Genomic DNA, 17,190 nt, shown 5'->3' on the forward strand with positions numbered 1-17,190 from the left:
ACACAACAATTGTTCCCAAAGGTTTCCTGGGTTGACTGCTCAGGTGAAAGGGCTGCAGCAGTTCTGTTGTGTAGGAATGCACAGCATGGTGTGAGTTTGAGTTGGTGGTATTTTTATTAGGTTTTCAATTAAAACACAATTGATAACCCCAGTCGGGGGGTGTGGTAGCTAAAGCGTCTTTTGGGAAGTAAAGGGAATTCTGTAGATATATTTTGGGTGACCTTGAGATAGTCTGTGAAGATTGGATTGTCTAATAGAGGTAACCTGCTGGTTCCTTTGTTCAGGGTGCACATTTGATATGAGAGATTTAGTCCATCTGGAACTCTAGGAGGAGGCTTTTTCAGCATATAAATATAAATATATATATATAGGGCTGCATCTGTTTTAGGAGCAAACTTCAGGAGAAAACTGCGTATGAACATCCATCATCAGTTTTTATAGAGATACAATGCTGACAGTTTACTGGAGTTACCTTTTCTCACTGCTGCATTGAACTGTAGCAGAAATTTATTTGAGACTGTTTCAGTAAAATACCCAAATGTCTCTTTTAAATATCTCTGGTTATTAAGACACATTAATACATAACCAAGTAGAGTTTATCTGATTTCCATTCTGCATCACTTTGTCTCTCAAATTGCCTGACATGATTCTGCCCATTTCAGGTGGAGTGTTTGACCAGAAGGAAATGTTTTCAGACACATCTCTCAAATAAAAAAATTGTTTCTGTAAAGACATTTTTCTCCAAATTTCAAAAAGTTTATTTTTGTGACTAATTAAAAAAAAAAACTGAGAACAGACAAACATTAAAAAAAACCAGTTTTCAGAGGTAACACATGCTCCTTATGACACTCTAAGATTTCAGATACAACACAGGGATTCAGGCTCTGGTAACATGACTTATCCCAGCTCACTGAGGCTGTATGTGGGATGAGCAGTGAGGTACCTGTAATTGTTCAGACCCTCATCTACCAGAAATAAACAACAATTCTATAATGTTCACAGTAGCTGTGGGGGTAAAAAAAAGGAGCTTGCAGGGAACTTGGGGGCACAAGGCTACTTGCCAACATCAGAGAGATACTTTGGTGTTCTCTGGGCAGTTCTGCTCCACATCCCCTCTCTCCTCACTCGCTGCCAAGAAGGGTAAAGAGATACCACTGCCTCATGTGAAGCAGGCAAAAAACTACTGTTATCAGGCCATTGTCCCAGCTTTGGAGTCTCTGCACAGAAATCAAAGATGTAAACAGAGCATTCCATGTTTTCTCTGGATAACCATTCCATAGAAAGGACTGGCACCGAGGCAGCAAAGCCCAAGGAATCCCTCTGTCCAACACAACAAACAGCAATTTTTTGGTAACAGGGTCCCTTTAACCCCTTGGCCATGGAAAGGGAAATGTAGATGTGTGTCATGTCCTGCCCAGCCACTGTCCTGGGCGGCAGCAGCCCACCCAGGCCGGCTCTGCTGCTGTGGGGCTCAGAGCTGGTGCTCAGGGCTGATCTCCCCACTGCAGCGGTGCCAGGGTGGCCTGAGTGCCCACCCACGTCTCTGCCCAGCGTCTCAGGCTGGTTTTGCAGCTGCCACAGCCAAAATTTAGGCCAGCACTGCTCCAGCCAGGTTGCTGACTGCCTCCAAGCTGTCCCTGTGGAAGCTAGCTTGTGTTTTTCTACATTACAAGGCAGCAGCAAAAGCAAGACTACAGTGTAGACATACCTTGTATCTCTCAGACCCCAAGTGCAACTTTATTTAGACAGACAAAAAGAAAATGCAAGTAGGTAAATAAAAAACAAATTTTCTGGGTGATTTTGGAGAGTGCTGCCTCGAGGGTCCGTGTTTCCTCACGTGCACTCAACTAGGATACCTTCATTTTGCCTTTCTCAGGAGCTGCTTCATGGATGAGTGGCTGCTCATCCCCGTTCACCGACAGCATCCTCTTCTCCGGCGGCAGCTCCTCGGGCTGGCGAGCGATCAGCAGGCGGCAGGTGAGCAGGATCCCAAAGACCAGGGCGTGGGCATAACGCTTGAGGGGGTCCCCCACGAGCTGGTGGAAGAAGAGCACAGCCAGCACGAGGAGGAGGAGCAGGAAGTTGGCCACGTCCTTGGGGCGACCAGGCACCAGTGTCATGACAATGCCACACGCCACTTCCAGGGCACCGATGCTCTTGCGGAGGAGGATGGAGCTGACTCCCATCTTCTTGAGCATGGGCAGGGCCCGCACATAGCTTTTGTATGCTCGTTTCTAGAATCAAGCAGCCAAGGACATCATGTGAGAACGTGAAGGCAAAGGTGACTTCCATTGAAACAGATTGATGTGCAATATGACCTAGAAATTATTTCTATTGTCACAGACCCCCTGGCACAATAGCCAATTTGTAAAGCTTCTGTTTTGGGGTATATTAAACCATGAATCTACAATTCACCCTTTCTAAGATGCTGTCTCCTTACTGGAAAACAGTTCTGCAATCTCTTATTCATCTTTGGAACTACAGCCAGGCCAGGTGTACCTTACCCTGAAACCTCAGGTTCGGATTGCTGGAATTAGCAGTGCAGAACCATGTTTTAAAACAAACAAACATCTTTCTAAGAGTACCTTGGGCTTTAAAATTGGCTAATACACCCAATCCCTGCAAAGCCAAAGCACAGTAAGTAAATACAAGTCTCTTTCTACTCTAAAGCAACTTACAACATCCCAAAGCAACTTACAACATCCCAAAGCAACTTACAATATTCCAAATCAATTTACAGTAGTTATGGGCAGTGCAGGCTTAGGGTGGGACTAAACATCAAAGCTGGGATTCACCAGTCCTATCCTATGTTTACATACCTTTATGATCCTTTCTTTCCTCAGGTGAAAACAAGCTGACATTTGACCTTATTTGCTCTCTGGTTTATGCTGGATTTAGAAGCAGTGTAAGTTGCAAGACTCAGCCTGCTTAGACAGCTGCCTCATTCTTTTGGGGAAAGAAGCAGCCTTTGTCCTTACATATGTCCACATTCTTGCATTTGAACTTTAGGTGCTGCTGGCCTTACTGTTTTGTTTAGGTTTGTTTCTCTTTTTGTTTTGCAATCAAGTATTTACTTATACGTATATGTATATATAAAAATAAGGCTCCTATATTCAGTGTGAGACACTGAAATTATTCCCACTTATACTTCAGTGTAATATCCCTGAAGACATTATTATCATTGTGTCCTCTGTTTTCTGATCAGTGTGAGGGAATTGGAAGCCAAATCTCAGGTACAGGATTGTTCAGCTCTCACAGGTACTGATCAGACTGTGGATTTACGTCCATACAATTTTGGATACCTACATTACAGGCATACAGGACTTTCCCACATCTCCATAGAATTTGCTTCCTTCTGAGAGGATCTGATGCTTCACAGGTGGTTTAAAAATATCCAGCATTGTGATTTTTGCTACAAAATAACTGAAGATATCCTGACACATTTACTCCAAGTGTTCGCATTGTAAGGATGTATTTTAAACCATCAGTGACTAAAACCTCAAAGCAGAGTATTTTTAAACAGTTGTGAAAAATACAACATTTTAAAGAAACATACTGTAAGCATGTCCTAGAGTACTCTGGTGTTTTAGGTATTTTAATAGGCAAGCTAATGTGTTTTTTCTGAATGAAAAACTACAGGTTTGGTGGTTTAGGCAGATAACAAGAGGTTATCCGTTTGCTGGGGGCAAAAAGCCATCCTTATGGATTAGCAAGGTCAGGTTTTTCCTGTCTGCATGACCTGACAGACCACCACAGCATGTAGCACAGCAAAGGCAGGAGAGCCTAATGAACCATGAATATGTAACAATATGGACTATGAAGAATAATGATGCTGTGTAATACCTGCTTTATAAAACCAGAGATCACTCCTACCTGTAGGCCTGAGTCTTGGTAAAGCAGAAGGGAACACAGAAGCAATGGTCCTAAAGTCTCTGTGCTTTTAGGGGTTTTATTGTTTTGTTTTGGGTTTTTGTTTTGTTTTTTTTGTTTGGTTTTTTTTGTTTGTTTGTTTTGGTTTTTTTTTTTGTTGTTGTTGTTTCTTTTTTTTGTTTGTTTGTTTTTTGGTTTTTTGTTTTGTTGGGTTTTTTTTCCCTGTAGCAGAAGCTTAAGAGCTTTGTTTTCTAGGGGTTTTACCTCATGTGTCTCTTGCCCATGAGTTACTTCTTGAGGATTTTCCTCTGTGAGATCCCTGTGCTGGGCTGCAGACTAGGCACTGCAATTGAGATGTTATTTGAGAGCTAAGGAAAAGCAACTGGGCAGGTGGAGCAAAGAGGGAGAACAGAATGTGCTGGAAACTTCCAGCATTATTTTTTTAGGGGCACAAAAATTATACTAATCTTTTCAACCACCACAATAAATAACTGGGGAAGCAGGAGTCTGGGGGGTGGGCAGGAGAATAAATAAACACAGATGAGGAAGCAAAATGTGGCAGCCAGTTCCCCACCTGCCTGCAGCTTGCAGCTGGCAAAGCTCTGCAGCAGGGCTGGCCCAGAGCAGAGAGAAGCATAAACCAGTTCACCAGGTGGGAAATGCACAAAGTGACTTCTCCGTCCTCTCCTCACCCCTTTCCTCTTAGGCAAGAGGGGGAGAGGCTCATTTCCTAGGCCAAAGAGAATAATAAGAAGACTATTAATAATACCTTCCTCTGCCAGCTAAGAATCTCAAAGCATCTCACAATCATTAATTAATCCCTGCACAAATCTGGTGAGGTAGGGACAGTCAGGATCATTATCCTAGTTTTAAAACATCGAATTTTGAGGATGAAGATCTGCCAGAGCAGGCATCTGCTTTTCCTACCCCCTCCAGTGTATAGGTTTCCCCTCAGGGATCAGCTATCCCTGCCTGCTGCATATCTGGCACTTCTGCAGGCCTTGCTTTTAGAGACCCTTATGTCCCCATCTTCTGCAGGCTGTGTGTGCTGTGCCACTCCATCCTCCTTGCCTCCCCTCCCCATCCTTATCCACCAGAGGTTTCTCTGGGAATAGGCTCAGCTGGAGCCCAGGGAAGGGCTGCCAGGGTATCTTGGGCGCTGCGTATTGTATTATTGGCTTCTCTCCATGTCTATCAAGTAAGGAGTCAGATCGGCTTCTTCCCTCTCCTGCCCCTCGCTCGGGGTTCCAGGGCAGTCACCCCCTGCATCCCCCACTGCTCCTGCTGCAAGGCGGGAGAGCCCTAAAGCACCTCCCTCGGTGATGCCCGACTCACCATCTCATTGTAGGCATCCCTGCTGAGCCGGGGGGTCAGTTTGATGGTCCCCATAAAGACGAAGAAGAGCCCCAGGGCCACCGAGAGGGCGACGATAGTGATGGTCCTGGGAGATGCCATAGAGCCGCGGGGATCCGGTCCTAGCGAGGCCTTTTGTGGCTCTGGCTGCCAGCCCGGGTGGGAGGGAGTCCGTCACCATTGAAGGCTGTAGGAATAAAGCTGCAGAGGCAGCAGAATGACAGCGGGAGGGGATTCGGCCTCCTCCACTCAGCAACCCCTGGGTCCTAAAGCCCTGCAGCCAGAGCCAGGCGGCTCCAGCACTGGAGCGCAAGAGGAACTCGTCCTCTTCTTTCCTTGCGTGTTCCATAAATCGCCCACAGAAAGCCGAAACGGAGACAATTCTGAGGATGTGGGATGGCAGCCAAAGGCAGAGCACAGTTATTCATTAGTGGGAAAACAAGGACATGTTAGCAGAGGGCACAGGAGTAATGTGCTGTGGAGGGGAAGTGGGCAGCTTGTACATAGACAGCTTTCAGTTTCAGATATTCAGATGTTCAGACATAGGAAACAACAGATTGCTTCGTTTATTTGCACCAGGAAAGAAAAATAAATGTTTTGTCCCTGTGGCTCTCCTGGAACCTGATGCTTAAAAGGGAAGGTGAGGCCACTTGTGTCACCCGCCCCCACTGCAGATAAAACCTATCCTGAGCCATCCACAGCTATTCTGTGTATCAGCTCTCCAGAGGCTAGTGGAAAGGTTTTATGATCCTCTTGTACTTTCAGTTTTAAAACCATTGTCTCCCCTCCAATTAATGCAACACATTTCCTTTTGACCAAAACCTAGCAGAAATCTATTCAGATCTTGCAGTGAGAAACCAAGGTATAATTATACAAAACAGAATAATATAATTACACAGAACAGGAATACCACATCCTTTGGTATAAAATGAAAACAAAAGGGTGCAAAAGGTGTGTAAAAACCTTCACTCATGGGACAGTGCAAGAGTGGCATTTCCTATGCCTGGCAGGAATCTTATCATCACTCCCTTTATGGTGCAGTAATCTTCACAGTTTTAAACACATATATTTTGAGTCCCCATGGCTTGAGAACTGGTTGTTGTTGTTGTTGTTCAAAGCTCAGGACTGGAGTCAAAAGTCTGAAAAATACAGGCAGCTCTCTCAGCTTCCTTGGGAGTTTATCAGCCTCGATTCAAATAATTCTGAGACTCAGCAACACAAGGGAAATCTGCTCATTCAAACTCCCCTCCCACTACAGCAGCTCCATCTCTGAAAGAGCTGGAGATATATAATAACACTGTGAGCCCGACAAGACACATACAAAACAGAAGAAAAATTTTAATTAGCTATTGCAGAACATCCTGAAGAGGAAAAACATTCCAGCTGACATTTTCACAGGGCATTTCATATTTAGGCATCAGCAATCATTAGCGGAGAAGGGGGAGGTAGATGTGCAAAGAGAGACACTGAAATCTGTTTTCTTTATTTTGTTTTATAGAAAAATCTCATTGTCAAAGCTGGTGCCTCCTCCAGGCTAGGACCCCAACAAAGGAATCCTTGGGCTTTCATACTCTTCCATCCTAAATCTCCCACAACAGTTCTGACCAGTGGAAAATTAGAGGTCTCTAATCATTGTTCATCGGTTTGTGCGGAGTCTGTGGGTGAGAAGCCACCCACACCCAGCCAGCCCTGGAAGTGCCCTGTCCTTTGTTAGGCATAAGGTCAGCACCCATTCACGGCTCCTTGCCTGGGGCTCCAGCGATTTCCCACTATACAGGGCACGATTTGCAGCTCGAATATGTGCCCTGGGCACATTCCTCAACACAGGGAGAGTCTTTTCCAGGCTGCTTTAACCAGCAGCCCAAGGTTTGCAGGGGAAGGAAAGGTGATGAACTGTTATAGAGAACCTTTTCACCCCAGAAATCCAAGTAGTTCTTTACAGAACAGTGTTGGTAGGCAAGCCAAAGTAAGAGAGAGTTTTATACAACTTCACAGAAAATAAGTTAAAATCCTAATTACATTGGCTCTTCAGGACAGGAGGAGGTTGCTTCCCAAGCTCTCAGAGCTCATTCCTGCCTCCTTGTCAGCGGGTGAACAGCAGCAGCAGCTCACAGTGAACAGTGTGAGGAAACATGTCAAAAGGAATAGCCAGCACGGGGGCAAATCGCTTCCCTGTCAACTTCTTCCTTGGGTCAGGTGGGCAGCATAGCCTGTGGAAAGCAAAGAGCATCCTTTAGACCAGTAGCAGAAGCCTTCCCACCACTGTATCACAATCCAAGGGGGATCCACAAAGGAGGTATCATGTGTTTGGCTAACATTCCTCAGAGTCTTAACATTCGCTGAGGCATGGAACCATCAGTACTTAATCCCCAACCAGCTCTGAAAACTTCAGGGACAAGCTGAACAGTCAGACAAGCTGCAAGTTAAAAGCTCCTTTTCTCAGAAGCCATCCCAGCTGCAAGACATTCAATTTCAGTTTTGCACTGCCCTTATGGCTGCCTGCAAACAGATTTATCACCTGGGTCTACCCCAAGCTAAAAGATGACCAGATAAAGCTACATGATTAACCCCTAAGCAGGTGACAAATCCCCTTGACTTCCCTTTACTGGCAAGGGGCCAACCTTCCTGCAGGGAACCCGATGGACTCTGTATCTCACATTTAGATGTGCTTTGGGTTTTTTGTTTGTTTGTTTGTTTGTTTGTTTTTGTTTGTTTGTTTGTGGTTTTGGTTTTGTTTTTTCAGAAGGATGCACAGTGTCATTGTGCCATGTTTGCATTATTTTCTGTTCCTCACTGATGCCTTGTCTGGACTGGACTTAACAAGATCTTCACTGAGATCAACAGAAAGTGCTCACTCAAGGAAGTTCCTCATGGCTTCACCCTCTGGCTTGCAGGAGATGTAGAGCAGCCTGCGGATGGACCTGCAGTTCCTGATGGCTCGAACAACCCTGTAATCTGCAAAAACAGACACCCTGCTTTCCCACCACCATCCTGAGCTCTCCAGAAGGAATGACTACACAGCACCACAGAACTGTCAAAAATACAAATGCATATTTTGACACATTCTATTTCAGATGGAGTCTCTCAGGAGGTCACGGGTGCGACCCACACTGCTGACAGCTTAGCCAATTTGGCAGGCAGGGCAGAGCAATGGGAGAAGTCCCTCTGCTTCCCAGGCGGATGGAGGATGGGAATAAAAATGTTACTCAATTATGCAAAGGCATATCAAACCTTCCACACACACTTGTGAGAGTGTATCTGGGCATCAGGATCAGTGTGTGACTTCCCAGTACACACTCCAGGGGAGACCACTGAGACAGTTTGAGGGCTGGATTATTCATCCTGGGGAACAGAAGGTAAGCAAGGATCCATTTGCTATCTTCAGGGACCTCATGGGGGATTACAGATAACTGAGAATCTTCTCAGAGGGGTGTGAGAAGAGGATGAGAAGCAATAGATGTATGGCATCAAGGGAAAATTCTGATTAAATACATTAGGGGAAAAATATTTTCAGGAGAGGAGATATACCCTTGGACACATTCAAACCTCAGCTAGGTTTTATATCCCTATGCAACCTCATACAACTCTAAAGTTGGCCTTGCTATAGTTGAGAAATTGCACCACAGACTTCCAGAGGTCCCCTCTCTCTTAAATAATTGTGTAAACCTGTGATAGATGGAAAAAAGATTAGAGCTAAAGAGAAAGCATAATGAAGGCACTGAAAACAGCAGACTTTATGGGCTTTTAGCTTCTGTCAGCAACAAGAAATGAGAAACCAAGCAGGGAAAGGGTTTAGAGCCAGTGTAACAGGTGTCACAGGACTTGTTCAAAACTCTGTTTATAGGATGAAAATAAACAGCATTTTCTCTCACGTAGGCCAGCCCGAGAAGGGTTCACCACAGCAACAAGCGATCGGGCATCCTCCCACGATGCCAGGAGCTGTGGTAACACAGCCTCTGCCTTTCCACTGTGAAACTCACAGTTTGAGATCCCTGTGAAATAGAACAGCAACCACATGAACTGAGTCTCACCAACAGTTAAGCATAACATGAACCACCCTTTGCTGTAACTGGTTAGGGTCCCTCTGCTCACTTCTACTCTGATTTTTCAGCATTTAGTTGGAAACTTTTGCCACAGCAAGTCTGAACTCACCATTGAATGCTGCATTCCACTCAGCATCCTCTATTGCCTTCTCTACCACCTCGACACCAATAACCTTGGACACTCGGTGAGCCAGAGAGAGACCAATTGTGCCTGGAAATACAGGAAACAAAAATACTCCATACATTCACGCTGAAGAAATAGGCCCTTACATAGCAAGGATCCTCTCTGGAATGCAAAGCTCTGGGAGCCCAGGAACCCACCTGTTCCACAGCAGATGTCAAGGAGGACAGTATCCCCAGTAGCCTGGCAGAGCTCCCCAACTTCCTGGTACAGAACTTCTGCTCCAGCCGTGTTGACTTGGAAAAAGGCATCTGGAGAGATGCGGAACTTCAGGCCGAGCAGTTCTTCGAAGATGTGCGGTGCTCCGTGGAGGAGCTGGTAGGGGGACTGCTGGTGGGAGCAGCGTGTCATGGTGCTGGCGGATCACACAAAAAAAAGCTGTTAGAAGGCAGCAAAGAGGATCTGGTTTCCATTCCCAGGGTGCTCATGGGCAGTCGAGGATGGTTCTTCCTTTCAACACCTTTTTTTTCATGTGAGCCTTTCAACAAGATTAAAGCATTTTGATTCCTTGTAAGGAATCTGTGACTTGCCTAAATTTCACTAAAAGGATCAAAATTACTTAGCAGAAGGCAGCCTTCCTTGGGTCTATTCCCCAGTTTTGCTGCTCATGTGATGTACTGTCTTGGGATAGTCACTGGAAATTTTTTCTTTAAGCTTCCCAGACTCCTAATTCCCATGAGGTAGAACCACAGCATGTTCAAATAAGTCTGGTAAAATAAAAGATGGGTCCATCTTAAAGCCACATCTTCAAGAGGGATCCAAACATCTGCCATTCTCTTCCAGCACTCCCTGAAATGGTGGAACTTTAATTTGGCCAGAAAGGGGGTAGAAGAATGAGGTGGCTTTGCTTCCACTCATTCCCGCAGCAAGGCATTTACCTCTCTTGGAAATAAAGTGAAGTCAAGTCACAGACTGCTCCAGGCCCACATGTGAAGAAATCCTTCAGCAATGCTTTCTGAGTAGCCAGTGCCTCCTATCAAAGAGTGAGAAAGACAAAGCTGCCTCTTTGGGTAACCTCATTAGACCCCTCTCCCCAGCAACACAGCCAGCAGGCTCAGCTCATCCAGATGCCTGCTGTGCCTCTTGCCCTGTCCTCCCCGTGCTCACCTGGCCCAATTGCTGGGGGTGGAAGGTGATGATAGCCATGGTGTGGCCACAGCTGGTGGTACGAACCACGAGCTCTCGCCAGTGTCCACCTTCATGGAAGAGGATGCAGGAGTCCAGGGGGGAGTGACAGATGAACTCCTCATAGCACTGAGGGGAAGGGAAATGACACCTTTAGTACCATGAAGACAAGTGCCCTGTTCTTAGCCCCTGCAGACAGGCAGCCCTTCCATCGATGTGGTCTGCTTTTCCTGTTTGATTTTAATACACTGGATGAAAGCTCCTTTCAGGCTCTTGAAAGACAACACATTTTAATAATTTCAATTTGCAATTCTTATGTATTTTAATAGATTGGCAGGAATACATTGTCACTTAATAACTTCATTACTCAGGACACCTTATGGGCTGCAATATTAACGTGTGAGTTTTTATAAAAGTACTTTATCCACCAACTAGAATCAGGCATGAAAATTTTCAGAACATGAAAGTGGACTTGAAAGCACAGCACAATTAAAATTACAGTGTTATCCCAAGTAAGAGATATTGCAGTCTCTCTATTCCACAGTGAAGGGACAGACATGACTTATTTATTTACCTGGGCTACTTGTTTGTGTTTTGAGGGTATGTTCTCCACATGGTTGGCTTTCACACAGACAATATTTCTTTCTGTAGAGAGATGGACAGGTATTTAATTGCTCTGGTTCAGGGCATGTAAACCATTGTAGCATCTGACATGATAAATTGCCAAGAGTCCTTTCCCCATTTCCACACCCATGCCAGCAGTTTTCTATGAGTTTCTTGTCCTGCACTGACCTCTGCCAGTTCCTACATACAACCCCACAGTTTTGGGGTTCCCATCTGGTCCTCGGTTCACAGAGAAAGTGGATTTGTTTCGGTAGCCATTAATGATGGGCTGAGGGAGAAAAGAAGAAAAAGCAAAGCCTTGGATTAAAAGAAAAAGCAATTGAGGAAAGCCAAACCCCAGCCTGGTTATTCTGTTGCCAACATGGAAGGATGTATGTGAATGGGCAAAACACGGAAACAGAGCTCAAGAACCTCAGTACTGCCCCTGGGGTACAAGAAGTGGCTCTCTGTGACAGAATGGTGACAGGTTTAACAGGGTGGCCTTAGGCACAAAAAAAGGGTTCATAAGGGCTTATTTCACTCTAGGGCAGCCTCAAGCTGCAAAGCACAAGTTAGCAAGAATTGACTTAGACACAGTCCCTGCAACCAAATGATGCCCCCCATGAGACTCTTGATCTGTTGAGTGAGAGACTGTTTGTGACTCAGAGGGAAGAACATTCCCATGGGACACTCACCGAAGGGACTACAGGCTGCAGAGGACAGCAGAGCCCACCAGGTTTCTGTGCATCTATGCCCAGCTCCTCAAGACGAGATGCCAGTGTCTGCAAAATCTTCCTCTGGTTTTCATACTTTACCTGCAGAGGAGTTCTGAGGCAGAAACACTATCACAGGACCACACGATGGTGGGCAGCTCCTCATCACCCACCTCTGGGGAGTCCAACAGGAGGAAAAACTGCAAGTGAAAATATAGCCCCAGAGGAACTCTGCCTTTTTCATAACCACAGCTGCTTGGTGAAACAGGAAGAAAAATCCTGGTCTATGGTCCCCAAATGCTGGCCTGGAACACTTTGTCTAACCTGAAGTCCCAGTGAAGCAGAGCAGTCCCACAGAGGACAGGATAAGTGTGCAAATGTCCATCCTCTGTACTACAAGGAACCTCCCATTTCTATCCTTCACAACAGGATTAAAGCAGCAGTAAATGGGTCTGGAGAGTTTGCAGCATTAAGATGCTAAGTGCTACTGCTCAGGAGGATAGGATGGACAGTTGGGGCAACATAACAGACAAAAGTCTATGTAAACACACCTTACCTGCAGCTGCTCTTGGTAGGGAAGTCTCCACAGTGGTGTCACTGCATTTGCTAACCTGGAAAGCACAACAGCAAGGCAGTGCCCAGAGCTACTTGACTCCTGATTCCTATAGCATAACATCTCTGTCAGCTACTTGATGGGCAGGACTGTTCTGGTGTGGGCTCTGCACCAGGGCTGGCTGTGAACACACAGACTCCCAGGGAAACACTGTGAAATGCACAGTTTGTATGTAGCAGGAGGGAATTTCAAGCTGTCCATTCGCACTGACCCAGCCACCCACAAAGAATTAGTTCAGAGATAAACCTCACAACGTGACACTACTCATATCCAAAGCAGAACAAGCAAGAACAAAACACATAAAAAGCTGGTTAAAAAAAAAAAAAAGACATATATACCCTAAAAAGACCCCCCAAAAAGATATGAGGCTGATATGATTCAAGCACTCCTAATTGACTCCCTGAGACCATGTGGAACACCCCACAGCTGGATAGGCTGCAGCTATTGCTTAGCTAGGATTTTTGGAGCTGCTTCCAAAGCACCCAGTGCCAACTACTCTGAGGTCCAAGACTGCAAATCGAATGGACCACCACTTTTTGCTTGCCAAAATGGGAACTTATCTGCTCCTTTTCTCTCAAACCTTTTCATTTGTCTTCTCTGCTATCCTCTCCCCAGGCCAGACTCCAGGCAAATGAGCCGAGCCCTGGCTCTTCTATTCCTACTGGGTGGAAGTAAACCCCCCCAACCCACCACGTTCAGAGCTTTAGGTGCCTGATGCTTTAAAAGAATGCTTGGTCGATTTGGAAAAGCCATTACCTCTCCTCCCAGGAAGGCTCCGACAGGCTGCAGCTCACCCTGGCCTTTTTCTTCCCTCCCCACGTCGCTGCTGTGGTTGTCACCAGGCTGCGGTGCGGAGCGGGCAGGCTGAGCATGGCGAGCGGCGGAGGGCGGAGGTGAAAGCGCGGTGGCCTCAGCAGGCAGGACAGAGCCATGGCGAGTGCGAGGGCAGCCGAGCAGGGGCACGGGCTGGGGAACCGGGCACGGGCTGGGGAACCGGCCCCGCTCCGGGCACGGACACGGACACGGACCCGGACCCGCTCCGGCGGCGGCGGCGAGCGGAAAGGGCGCGGTGAGAGCCCAGGGACCTCCCCGTGCCCGGCCCCGCTCCCCGCCCCGGGCTGCCCGCGGAGCCCCGGCCGGCGCTGGGGAGGGCAGCGACTGTCACAGCAACTGTGTGGCCTGGGACAGACAGAGGGCTCGGTGCCACCTGCCCGATGGGATGGAGACTCAGGACTGCGGAGAGAGCAGGAGGGAGGTCTGGATGCCGTGTCACTTCGGCTGCAGGGTGGGTGCAGTTGGGTACACGTGGACAGGAGCGCAGGAACAGCCTCTCCCAGCCAGCCCAAGCCGTGCCTCCAGCGGATGCTCCGGGAAAACGAGGAGAACGCAAGCACGCGTGGTCTCATGCTCACTTAGCTCCCTCGGGTACCAAATATTTTCAGTCCTGGGGATTCTCCGAGTTTATCTACGCGGGGACCCCAAGAGTTCTCTTGTTCACGTGTTTACCTGAAAGGTGGTAGCAGTCGGGGGTTTTGGTCTCTTTCTCCAGGCAGCAACTGACAGAACACATGGCAGAGCACTAAGCTGCGCCGAGGGAAATATAGGTTGGATATTAGGAAAAAGTCTTTTAGGGAAAGAGTGATTAAGTACTGGAATGGTCTGCTCGGGGAGGTGGTGGAGTCACCATCTCTAGATGTGTTTATAAAAAGACTGGATGTGGCACTCGTGTGCCGTGGTTTACTTGAGGTGTTAGGACATGGGTTGGACTCCATGATCTTGAAGGTCTCTTCCAGCCTAGTGATTCTATGATTTTATGATATCTGTCACTCTTCGATTCACCTAAAATAACTGCTGCCACACATCCTTTAGCCAGGAGGCTCACCCACCCACCTTCTACCATTCGGGTGAACCGTTCTTGTGTGAACCTGGCTGCTACGATTCCCCGCCAAGAGTTCCAGAGCCTGGCCCTGTTCCCGTCCGCTCCCGCGCCTAATCCCGGGTCCTCCAATCCGCAAGGGGGCGCCACATGGCTTCAGGCCCGCTTCATGCGTGGGGCGCTACGCACCTGGTCTGTGTCACGTGGTCACGCCCATCGTGGGCGGTGACAGCTGGGACGCGCTGGCCGCAGTAGCCTCGCCCTCGCCACGCCTCACTGTCCACGGGGCCCGGCGCGGGCGCTGATTGGCCGGCTGCGAAGGGCGGGGCGGGTGCTGATTGGCCGGCAGCGCGCGGCGGAGCGCGGCTCGTCAGTTCCGCGCTGGACCCGCGATGCTGTCGGCGGGCGGCGGCTCCGGCCCCGGCGGGGCGAGCGGCTCCGGGCCGGGGCTCGGCGGCGACGGCGATTTCCTATCGCGGTACCGGCTGGTGTCGGCCAAGCTGCGGCGGCGGTTCCTGCGGAAACCGAACGTGGCGGAGGCGGCGGAGCAGTTCGCAGCGCTGGCGCGGGAGCTGCGCGCCCAGGAGAGCCTGCCCTACGCCGCCTGGTGCCAGCTGGCCGTGGCGCGCTGCGCCCAGAGCCTGTTCCACGGTCCCGCCGAGGCGGCAGCGCTGGCCGAGGCCGCGCGGCTCTTCCTGCGCCAGGAGCGGGACCTGCGGCAGCGCCTGGGGTTGCGCGGTGGCTTCGGCGAGCACGTAGCGGCGGCGCAGAGCTGCGGGGCCTTCGCCGCCCGCCTGCACCTGGAGCGGGGGCAGCCCGCGCTGGCGGCCGGGCCGTGCCTGGAGCTGGCGGCCGCGCTCCGCGACACGGGACAGCCCGCCCGCGCCGCCGCGCCCCTGCAGCGGGCGGCGGAGCTGCTGACGGCGGCGCGGTTGCCGCTGCAGGCTCTGCGCTGCCTGGCCGAGCGCGCGTCCTGCCTGCTGCTGGCCCGCGACTACGCCGGGGCGCTGGCCACGCTGACGCGGGCGCAGGCGCTGGCCGGGGCCGGGCTGGGCGGTGCGGCCGGGACCGGGGCCGCGCCCGGCGGAGCCTTCCTGGACGTGCTGGCGCGCTGCGAGGTGTCGAGGGTGCTGCTGCTGCTTCTACTGCAGCCGCCGCCCGCCAAGCTGCTGCCCGAGCACGCCCGCACGCTGGAGCAGTACTGCTGGGAGGCGCCCGACGGCGGACCGGGCACCGGGAGCGGCACCGGCCCGGGCGGGGGGCTGCCGCCGGCCGCCAGCTACCTGCCGGCCGAGCTGTTCCTGCTGCTGCAGTCGGCGGTGCTGGCGTGCCAGGAGAAGGACGCGGAGGCGCTGAAGGCGCTGCAGGCCGAGCTGTGGCCGCTGCTGAGCGCCGAGCAGAACCATCTTCTGCACCTGGTGCTGCAGGAGATGCTGAGCCCCGCCGGACAGGGCCTCTGAGCACCACCGCCCGCAGGGACAGGTCGGACTGGTCGCTTCAGCCAGTGCCAGCACAGACTTTATCCCGTTATTTATTTTTAATACGAGTTCTGTAATGCAGTAAAGTAACGGTTGATGAGAGAATGCATTCATCTACACGTTTGCCTTGTGTCATAGTAAAGTACTCATTATACGTACTGAAAGTTGTTGTGCTTGGAAGAAGTGTAAGCCTAAAGTAGAAAGGCCATTTGAGGGCAGAAGGAAGCTGTTCGTTAAAAGACTGGCTGCAATTTACATGTGTTGAAGGATTTGGGTATCTAGGAATCAAGTGTTTTTAAGAGTGATTAAAAAACAAAACAACCAAGCAAAAAAACCTACATAAAAATAAGATTTAATTTTTCCCTGTCCTGAAAACAACAGGCATTGCAGCCAACTTGAGGCCCTGAGATTTGTGGTGGACAAAAGGAGTTGGTCACTGACTTATGAGTGGTTCCTAGGGTGATGGTGGCCTGACTGTAGTCTGTGTAGCAGCTGTTAACCCAGAGAACTGAGCCTACACAATGGCAAATCTACTTCAGCTAAGGGAATTTGGGAGTGGAATTAATGGTGGAAGTGGTGAAGTTACTGGAATGTGGACTATTTGCTTAATTCTTTTCACTTGTTCTCTGTCTGCTCTCAGGCACTTGTGTCTGTGTCACTTGTATCTTTAGAGGAGAAAAGACCTTGCTGTCTTTGGTGTATTCGGCTGTTGGGCACTGGCCTTGCTAAATTCCAGCAGTGCTAATATACAACCTAAAGCAGGGTAGGCTTTATCCTGGAAGCTGGAGATGCCCCTGGGGTGTGCGTGTTGGGTGGATAAAGAACAATTCTAGAGTACCCAGCGACTGGTCAGTGAAACAAATGCTCTCAGCCAGCATTTCCAGAGACCCTACAGAGGTTGAGGCTTCCAGAAAAAAGGCAATCCTGTTTGTACACCTGGGAGAGAAGCCAGAGGTAAGAAATAATTCTGTTAAACAGTGGTCTTAATATTTGGGTCTGGAGACGGCATTTTTTCCAAATGCTTTGCCAGTGTTTGTTTTTCAAGTATTTTTCACCTTCCACATTGACATAATGAACTTGCCCTTTCTTCTCTGAAACACAAAGCTGCTAATTTTAAGAAGCCTCAATTACCGCAAGCCTCTTTTCGACAAGGTAAAAGGGTAGTTGAGAAAGGCTCGGATCCGAACTGGATGTTATTTTATGGCTAGAGTTAGCTGTGGATGCGCCAGGCTGGGAGGCAAAACTAAAAACCCACGCGGCGAACTCGCACATATCCGCGTCCCCCCTTAAATTCCAACAGCTGAAACTACAAGCCCACGGTAGTGCCGGGGATGG

General features: G+C 49.1%; 3 protein-coding genes across 9 annotated transcripts; 1 reads left to right on the forward strand and 2 right to left on the reverse strand.

Moving 5' to 3' along the window:
* Positions 1 to 648: 648 nt before the first annotated feature.
* On the reverse strand, positions 649 to 5,729 carry TMEM35A (transmembrane protein 35A). The gene is made up of 2 exons (XM_062502893.1): positions 5,206 to 5,729; positions 649 to 2,234 (listed from the first exon to the last, which is right to left on the reverse strand). Exons 1-2 carry the CDS (start codon positions 5,323 to 5,325, stop codon positions 1,848 to 1,850), a joined length of 507 nt encoding a protein of 168 aa, XP_062358877.1. The 5' UTR covers positions 5,326 to 5,729; the 3' UTR covers positions 649 to 1,847.
* Positions 5,730 to 5,796: 67 nt separating this feature from the next.
* Positions 5,797 to 13,552, reverse strand: TRMT2B (tRNA methyltransferase 2 homolog B). 7 transcript variants are annotated; one of them, XR_009933655.1, is made up of 13 exons: positions 13,258 to 13,552; positions 12,445 to 12,499; positions 11,871 to 11,990; positions 11,365 to 11,464; positions 11,147 to 11,217; positions 10,555 to 10,701; positions 10,326 to 10,420; positions 9,588 to 9,802; positions 9,376 to 9,477; positions 9,096 to 9,215; positions 8,079 to 8,178; positions 7,243 to 7,433; positions 5,797 to 6,362 (listed from the first exon to the last, which is right to left on the reverse strand). XR_009933655.1 is itself a non-coding variant. In XM_062502877.1 (12 exons), exons 1-12 carry the CDS (start codon positions 13,431 to 13,433, stop codon positions 7,307 to 7,309), a joined length of 1,428 nt encoding a protein of 475 aa, XP_062358861.1. In that variant the 5' UTR covers positions 13,434 to 13,552; the 3' UTR covers positions 6,531 to 7,306. The 7 variants fall into 7 exon arrangements, 5 of the variants coding, with proteins under 5 accessions (XP_062358861.1, XP_062358863.1, XP_062358864.1 ...); XM_062502877.1 differs by lacking the exon at positions 5,797 to 6,362 and having other exon boundaries at positions 6,531 to 7,433; XM_062502879.1 differs by lacking the exon at positions 5,797 to 6,362 and having other exon boundaries at positions 6,531 to 7,433; positions 11,147 to 11,213; positions 11,361 to 11,464.
* A 1,217-nt stretch (positions 13,553 to 14,769) lies between these two features.
* Positions 14,770 to 15,854, forward strand: LOC134049911 (40-kDa huntingtin-associated protein-like). Its single transcript, XM_062502659.1, has one exon. The coding sequence runs from the start codon at positions 14,770 to 14,772 to the stop codon at positions 15,835 to 15,837; it is 1,068 nt and encodes a 355-aa protein (XP_062358643.1). The 3' UTR covers positions 15,838 to 15,854.
* The last annotated feature ends 1,336 nt before the right edge of the window (positions 15,855 to 17,190 follow it).

This window comes from Cinclus cinclus, chromosome 15 (assembly GCF_963662255.1).
Source record: "Cinclus cinclus chromosome 15, bCinCin1.1, whole genome shotgun sequence".
NCBI lineage: Eukaryota > Metazoa > Chordata > Aves > Passeriformes > Cinclidae > Cinclus > Cinclus cinclus.

Excerpts from the sequence above, each read along its gene's own strand:
- TMEM35A (XM_062502893.1), bottom strand. The coding sequence starts at position 5,325 with ATGGCATCTCCCAGGACCATCACTATCGTCGCCCTCTCGGTGGCCCTG. Across the intron at positions 2,235-5,205 it reads GGGATGCCTACAATGAGATG|AAACGAGCATACAAAAGCTA; the intron begins GTGAGTCGGGCA and ends GCTTGATTCTAG.
- TRMT2B (XM_062502877.1), bottom strand. The coding sequence starts at position 13,433 with ATGGCTCTGTCCTGCCTGCTGAGGCCACCGCGCTTTCACCTCCGCCCT. Across the intron at positions 11,465-11,870 it reads TGCAGCCTGTAGTCCCTTCG|CCCATCATTAATGGCTACCG; the intron begins GTGAGTGTCCCA and ends TTTCTCCCTCAG. Across the intron at positions 10,421-10,554 it reads ACCCCCAGCAATTGGGCCAG|GAGGCACTGGCTACTCAGAA; the intron begins GTGAGCACGGGG and ends ACTCTTTGATAG.
- LOC134049911 (XM_062502659.1), top strand. The coding sequence starts at position 14,770 with ATGCTGTCGGCGGGCGGCGGCTCCGGCCCCGGCGGGGCGAGCGGCTCC.